The sequence below is a fragment of the Pseudochaenichthys georgianus genome, chromosome 10 (assembly GCF_902827115.2).
Source record: "Pseudochaenichthys georgianus chromosome 10, fPseGeo1.2, whole genome shotgun sequence".
NCBI lineage: Eukaryota > Metazoa > Chordata > Actinopteri > Perciformes > Channichthyidae > Pseudochaenichthys > Pseudochaenichthys georgianus.
In genome coordinates this window covers 50,345-58,335 of record NC_047512.1, presented here as the reverse complement: position 1 = coordinate 58,335, position 7,991 = coordinate 50,345, and the positions used below count along the sequence as shown (strand labels likewise).

The 7,991-nt window shown below is 41.9% G+C and overlaps 2 protein-coding genes across 2 annotated transcripts in view; both read left to right on the top strand.

The window, feature by feature from the left end:
* LOC139434664 (zinc finger protein ZFP2-like) overlaps window positions 1–2,328 on the top strand; it is a 23,929-nt gene extending 21,601 nt beyond the window's left edge. The window contains exon 2 of the mRNA XM_071204551.1: window positions 776–2,328. Within this exon, the coding sequence (XP_071060652.1) occupies window positions 776–1,902 (1,127 nt within the window). The 3' untranslated portion in view covers window positions 1,903–2,328. The remainder of the gene's footprint in view (window positions 1–775) is intronic.
* Window positions 2,329–5,977: 3,649 nt separating this feature from the next.
* LOC139434666 (zinc finger protein 583-like) lies at window positions 5,978–7,725 on the top strand. The gene has a single exon (XM_071204556.1). The coding sequence runs from the start codon at window positions 6,242–6,244 to the stop codon at window positions 7,598–7,600; it is 1,359 nt and encodes a 452-aa protein (XP_071060657.1). The 5' UTR covers window positions 5,978–6,241; the 3' UTR covers window positions 7,601–7,725.
* The last annotated feature ends 266 nt before the right edge of the window (window positions 7,726–7,991 follow it).

The window sequence follows — 7,991 nt, the reverse complement described above, 5'->3', positions numbered from 1 at the left end:
AAGTGGAAAGGGGATGGGCTACATGAGGTGAATTGAGCCAACATAATTAGACAATTTTTTCTGACTGTGTTGTTGTGGCAATTCAGCACTCACAGAAGGAAAGAATAAAATGGAGAGGAATCAATAAAACATAGATATAGTTGATTAATTATTATTTCGTTGTACAACAATCAATAATAATGAGAAAACATTACCTTGCACACAAGCAGTCAATAGTGGTAATGCTCCAACGAGTACTAGTCTTTCACATCATATATAGCAGCTGTAATGAACGCACACAAAATGTCCCTTACATTAGCCAACACACCCACATATGTTCCAGATGTCGAAAGGTCATTATCTCGTGACCTCTATAGGTGTAATTCATACGCTGTCAGGATATGAACCACCTAACTAACAAGACGTAACGGTATTATCCTGAGGAGGGCCTCTTTGCACTTCCGCTCACCCCTAATAATTGCGGAAGAAACGATGGGCCTCTCTTCTCTGGAAACTGTAATTCAATAATAGAAGGAGGCGTGTGGCGCAGTGGATAGAGCCTTGGTGTTGTGATCATTGGGTCACAGGTTCAAACCCCACTGCAGTCAGCATGTCGTTGCTTCCCTGGGCAAGACACTTCACCCCAAAATTGCTCCTGTGGGGATTGCCCACAGTATTGAGTATGTAAGTTGCTTTGGATAAAAGCGTCTAACAAGTGACATGTAATGTAATGTAATAACATACCTAATTATATTGTCCAAGACTGATATAACTGTGTGTTTCCTGTTTTCTGCAGATGTCCAGCAGCTGGTGGTGGTTAAAGAAGAGCCTCTCCCTGACCAGCAGGAGTGGAGCTGCAGTCTGGACCAGGAGGACCCAGAGCCCCCCCTACACATTAAGCAGGAGCAGGAGGAACTCAGGATCAGTCAGGAGGGAGAGCAGCTTCAGGAGCTGGAGGAGGCTGATATCACCAAGTCCACTTTCACTCCTGACCCAGTGAAGAGTGAAGATGATAAAGAGAAACCTCAGTCCTCACAGCCTCATCAAAGACAAACTGATCACATGGAAACAGAAGCTGATGGAGATGACTGTCGAGGACCAGAACCAGCCAGGAACTCAGATCCAGAGAGCAGTTTACAACCAAAGACTGAGGACGACACTGGAGACTCTTCTGAAGACACTGATGACTCTTCTGAACATGACACTGAAGACAGTGCTGATTGGAAGGAGACCAGAGAACCTGCCTCAGACTCAAACTCACTGAAAAATAGACAAGAATCTGTCAGTGATCCCCGACGTAGTGCTGAAGAGAAACCATTCAGCTGCTCAGTCTGCAAGAAAGCTTTTTCACACAGTGGAAATTTAAAGACACACATGATAATCCACACAGGAGAGAAAGCACACATCTGCTCAGTCTGTAAGAAAGCTTTTTCACACAGTGGAAGTTTAAAGGCACACATGAGAGTCCACACAGGAGAGAAACCACACATCTGCTCGGTCTGTAAGAAAGCTTTTTCACAGAGTGGAAGTTTAAAGGCACACATGAGAGTCCACACAGGAGAGAAACCACACATCTGCTCGGTCTGTAAGAAAGCTTTTTCACACAGTGGAAGTTTAAAGGTACACATGAGAGTCCACACAGGAGAGAAAGCACACATCTGCTCGGTCTGTAAGAAAGCTTATTCACACAGTGGAAGTTTAAAGGCACACATGAGAGTCCACACAGGAGAGAAACCATTCAAATGCAATGTTTGTGACAAAATATTTAAATGGCGTAATCATTTCCAATGTCACAAGTGTGTTGCTCGTCAGTCCTCACAGCTTAATGAAATTCAAACTGAGGATAACGGAGAGGCAGAGCCTCCAATCAGCAGCTCAGCTGAACACATGGAAACAGAAGCTGGTGGAGAGGACAATGAATAAGTCTTATGACAGTTCACACATGAGAGAAATCTGTCTGACTGGATTAACATTGTTGTACAACATCCATATAAGACTTAAATGAATCTTTATCAACATAGGTGGACAATATGTTTAATGTTTTTGTCATTCTGATGTATACGTTAACCACTGACTGTTGATGAACCATTTTATTTGGATTGAGGGCTCCAAGTTTCCATATAAAGGTATAGGATGGTTTGATGTATTGTTCTTTATTTCTAAATGTTTTTGTATCATTGCTATCCTGTTAATGGGCCCTGATTTACATAAATGTACCTGTTATCGGAGTGTTTTTGCTTCTGTAACTGTAAGGGTATACATTTTCCTATTTTGTATCCTGATGACCTAATGCCGTTACATGTAATACGTTACTCCCTAAGCCTGTTTTCACCCATCTGCAACCGATTCACTAATAATCACAAATGTTCATTTCTTTGACCCCTTGACTCGACTATTTATTTTTTAATAATCGTTGCATCTCCTCAGGACCAAGTTCCCGTGTCCTGCCTCTCACCTGCTGATCACCCACTGCTCATTTAAGGTGGACTGACCTTTACAATGGACCAGCTAGTCTTAGTGTATTAATGCAAACGTTTTGTAAAATGACGCTAGACCAAAAACGTGCTGTTTGGCTGTGTGCTCTCTGCAGGACGGTGTCTGCACTCAAAGATTGTTTATGGTATGAGAGCTTCACTCTGTTTTTGTTGTCCAAACGACGCCAACAGATGGCACGTACTAACATTCACAAACACATACCTATCTCCCGCAGGTGTTCGGAAGAAGATCCTCACAGGTAGCGGTTACTAATAACTCACAAACACACTCCTATCAGACACAGATGGCGGGTACTAACATTCACAAACACGTACCTATCTCCCGCAGGTATTCGGAGGAAGATCCTCATAGGTGGCGGTTACTAATACTCACAAACGCATCTCAATTCATTCCACTCATTCAACAAAGTAATTCAATCAGCATTCAACCAAGACATTTTAGAGATATTTACCAAATTTGAGAGAACCTTACCGAGAGCAAAAACCGAGAGAGAGCATACCAGAGGAACCCCCCCCCCCGCCCCCTCTCTCGCTCTCTCCAAAAAAAAAAGTTCCTCCCCATCCGCCAGTGTCTTTATGCTCAAAAACAGGATGGAAAAACCTAAGACAACTCCTCCACACCCATATTTGTGGAAACTGGGCATGACCAGACATATTCTATGGCAGGGTTCGGCAACCCCTGGCACGCGGCACCGTAACCAGTGGCACACTAGGAATAAGTGTGCAAAACATTAACATTTTATTTTCGGATCCTGAACGAGACCGCCGCCAGAGCGCGTCTCCCCGTTACCTGCAGAAGGAAGCCATGCACGCAACCCCGCTCTCTTGAACTCCAGGTGACTTTCTGCTGCTTTCCTCCGTGGTGCAGTGCTGATCGATTCACCACGGAGGAAAGCACTTCACAAATTGCAGTACAATTGTACTATTACTATTGTTTCTATAGGTAAATACAAATCTGAGTTGACAAATATGACATATGGGGTACCTCAAGGCTCCATCTTGGGGCCTCTTCTCTTTAACATCTACATGCTACCACTGTCTCAAATAATGAAAAACAACTAAATCAGTTACCATAGCTATGCAGATGACACACAAATGTACGTAACAATTTCACCAGGAGACTATGCTCCAATTCAAACACTGAGTAAGTGCATTGAACAAATCAATGACTGGATGTGTCAGAACTTTCTCCAATTAAACAAAGACAAAACTGAGGTAATGCTTTTTGGAGCCAAGGCAGAACGTATAAAAGTCAGCGCTGAGCTTCAGTCTGCAATGTTCAAAACAACAGATAAAGCCATAAATCTAGGTGTAGTCATGGACTCTGACCTGAGTTTCAACAGTCACATTAAAACAGTTACTAAATCAGCCTACTATCACCTCAAGAATATATCTAGAATTAAAAGACTAATGTCACAGCAGGATTTGGAAAAACTTGTCCATGCTTTTATCTTCAGTAGACTCGACTACTGCAATGGTGTATTTACAGGTCTCACTAAAAAATATATTAGAAAGCTGCAGCTGATTCAGAACGCCGCTGCTCGAGTCATCACTAGCACTAAGAAAGTGGATCACATCACTCCTGTTCTGAAGTCTTTACACTGGCTTCCTGTGTGTCAAAGAATAGATTTCAAAAATACTGCTGCTGGTTTATAAAGCACTGAATGGTTTAGGCCCAAAATACATTTCTGACCTGCTAAATTATGAAGCATCCAGATCTGATTTGAATTTTATTTAGATGATTCATTTCATCAAGCTTGATTGATAAATATAGTTGAGTATCATCCGCATAACAATGAAAGTTTACAGAATGATTCCTTATAATATTGCCTAACGGAAGCATATATAATGTGAACAGAATAGGTCCGAGCACTGAGCCCTGTGGCACTCCATGGCTAACTTTGGTTTGCGTGGAAGATTCATCATTGACACGTACAAACTGTTAGAATGTCATTTGTGACTTTAACCAGAGCTGTCTCTGTGCTATGATGTGTTCTAACGCCAGACCGAAAATCTTCAAATAAATTATTGTTTTTTAAGTAATCACACAACTGTTTTGCGACTGTTTTCTCAAGAATCTTTGAGAGGAACGGAAGATTAGAAATAGGTCTATAATTGGCCTCTGGAAACCTCTGGATCGAGGTTGTGCTTTTTAAGAAGCGGTTTTATCACTGCTACTTTGAATGATTGTGGAACATAATATAATGTTAAATTGATAATGTACTCACTAAACTTCCGATTATTTTCAGTTTTTTCTTCCAAAAGTTAATTATCCAAAGCCTCTGTAAACCCCCCTCTATATACATGTAATGGTTTGGTCCTGCCTCCAAACGCTGTGCGGCACCGCTTTTTCTAGCAGCAGAGAGTAAGAGCATGACGCTGGTGAGGAGCGATGCTAGTACTTACGTGTGTACAATGTCTCAACGACTAACAAAGTCAGGCTTTCAAAAAAGAAAAGAAAGGAGAGAAAGACAAGAGAGAGGGACTAAAGGGCGACAGCATGTCACCCAGTTTTTCAAAATAAAAAGGTGGGTGTGGTCTATGAGTGGTGGAAATTAGTCTGTTAGCTAAGCATAGTCCATTGGCAATAATAATTGTAATGTTTTGCTGACATTAAAGGTGGGGTAAGTAATTTTGGAGAAACCAGCTCCAGTGCGCTAGAATTTGAAAATACACAGCCGGAAGAAATCTGCCACTTCCTTACAGAGCCCCTCCTCCAACACACACGAACGCGTGCACATGACCAATGAGGGAGTTATTTAAAGCATCAATGAGTCGGTTGGGTTCTGGAGGTGTGGTTACAGCAATTGTGCTTGGTTGGTGTGACCTGTGCCTGGTGGTGGGGCCCAATGTGATGTCTTTTCATGGGGCCCAAAATCCCAAAATTAATGATAATGATATCCTATTGCAAAGTCTAGAGCACTTAGTTGGCATACAGGGAACTGCTTTAGGCTGGTTTAGGTCCTATCTATCTGAACGCTCTCAGTTTGTACGTGTTGACGATGAATCTTCCACGCAAACCAAAGTTAGCCATGGAGTGCCACAGGGCTCAGTGCTCGGACCTATTTTGTTCACATTATATATGCTTCCGTTAGGCAATATTATAAGGAATCATTCTGTAAACTTTCATTGTTATGCGGATGATACTCAACTATATTTATCAATCAAGCTTGATGAAATTAATCATCTAAATAAAATTCAAGACTGCCTCAAGGACTTAAAAACGTGGATGACCTTAAACTTGTTGATGTTAAACACGACCAAAACTGAAGTTATTGTACTTGGCCCGAAGAATCTACGAAACAAATTATCTAAAGATATACTAACTGTGGACTTAACTGTATTATCCTGAGGAGGGCCTCTTTGCACTTCCGCTCACCCCTAATAATTGCGGAAGAGACGATGGGCCTCTCTTTTCTAGAAACTGTAATTCAATAACATACCTAATTATATTGACCAGGTCCAAGACTGATATAACTGTGTGTTTCCTTTTTTCCGCAGATGTCCAGCAGCTGGTAGTGGTTAAAGAAGAGCCTCTCCCTGACCAGCAGGAGTGGAGCTCCAGTCTGGACCAGGAGGACCCAGATTCCCCCCCACACATTAAGCAGGAACAGGAGGAAATCAGGATCAGTCAGGAGGGAGAGCAGCTTCAGGAGCTGGAGGAGGCTGATATCACCAAGTCCACTTTCACTCCTGACCCTGTGAAGAGTGAAGATGATAAAGAGAAACCTCAGTCCTCACAGCCTCATCAAAGACAAACTGATCACATGGAAACAGAAGCTGATGGAGAGGACTTTCGAGAACCAGCCAGGAACTCAGATCCAGAGAGCAGTTTACAACCAAAGACTGAGGACCACACTGGAGACTCTTCTGAAGAGACTGATGACTCTTCTGAACCTGATACTGAACACAGTGCTGATTGGAAGGAGACCAGAGAACCTGCCTCAGGCTCAAACTCACTGAGAAATAGACAAGAATCTGTCAGTGATCCCCGACGTAGTGCTGAAAAGAAACCATTCAGCTGCTCAGTTTGTAAGAAAGCTTTTAGATATAGACAAGTTCTAAATCAACACATGAGAATCCACACAGGAGAGAAACCCTTTCGTTGCTCAGTCTGTAAGAAAGCTTTTTCACACAGTGGAAGTTTAAAGGTACACATGAGAATCCACAAAAGAGAGAAAACACACAGCTGCTCAGTCTGTGAGAAAGCTTTTTCACGGAGTGGAAATTTAAAGGAACACATGAGAATCCACACAGGAGAGAAAACACACAGCTGCTCAGTCTGTAAGAAAGCTTTTTCACACAGTGAAAATTTAAAGGAACACATGAGAATCCACACAGGAGAGAAAACACACAGCTGCTCAGTCTGTAAGAAAGCTTTTTCACAGAGTGGAAGTTTAAAGGTACACATGAGCGTCCACACAGGAGAGAAAACACACAGCTGCTCAGTCTGTAAGAAAGCTTTTTCACAGAGTGGAAGTTTAAAGGTACACATGAGAATCCACACAGGAAAGGAAACACACAGCTGCTCAGTCTGTAAGAAAGCTTTTTCACGGAGTAGAAGTTTAAAGGAACACATGATAATTCACACAGGAGAGAAAACACACAGCTGCTCAGTTTGTGAGAAAGCTTTTTCACGGAGTGGAAGTTTAAAGGAACACATGAGAATCCACACAGGAGAGAAAACACACAGCTGCTCAGTCTGTAAGAAAGCTTTTTCACGGAGTAGAAGTTTAAAGGAACACATGAGAATTCACACAGGAGAGAAAACACACAGCTGCTCAGTCTGTAAGAAAGCTTTTTCACGGAGTGGAAGTTTAAAGTTACACATGAGAGTCCACACAGGAGAGAAAGCACACATCTGCTCAGTCTGTAAGAAAGCATTTTCACAGAGTGGAAGTTTAAAGGCACACATGAGAGTCCACACAGGAGAGAAACCATTCAAAAGCAATGTTTGTGACAAAAGATCTAAATGGCGTGGTCATTTCCAAAGGCACAAGTGTGTTGGTCGTCAGTCCTCACAGCTTAATGAAATTCAAACTGAGGATAACGGAGAGGCAGAGCCTCCAATCAGCAGCTCAGCTGAACACATGGAAACAGAAGCTGATGGAGAGGACAATGAATAAGTCTTATGACAGTTCACACATGAGAGAAATCTGTCTGACTGGATTAACATTGTTGTACAACATCCATATAAGACTTAAATGAATCTTTATCAACATAGGTGGACAATATGTTTAATGTTTTTGTCATTCTGATGTATATGTTAACCACTGACTGTTGATGAACCATTTTATTTGGATTGAGGGCTCCAAGTTTCCATATAGGATGATTTGATGTATTGTTTATTTCTAAATGTTTTGTATCATTGCTATCCTGTTAATGAACCCTGATTTACATAAATGTACCTGTTATCGGAGTGTTTTTGCTTCTGTAACTGTAAGGGAATACATTTGTCTATTTTGTATCCTGATGACCTAATGCCGTTACATGTAATACGTTACTCCCTAAGCCTGT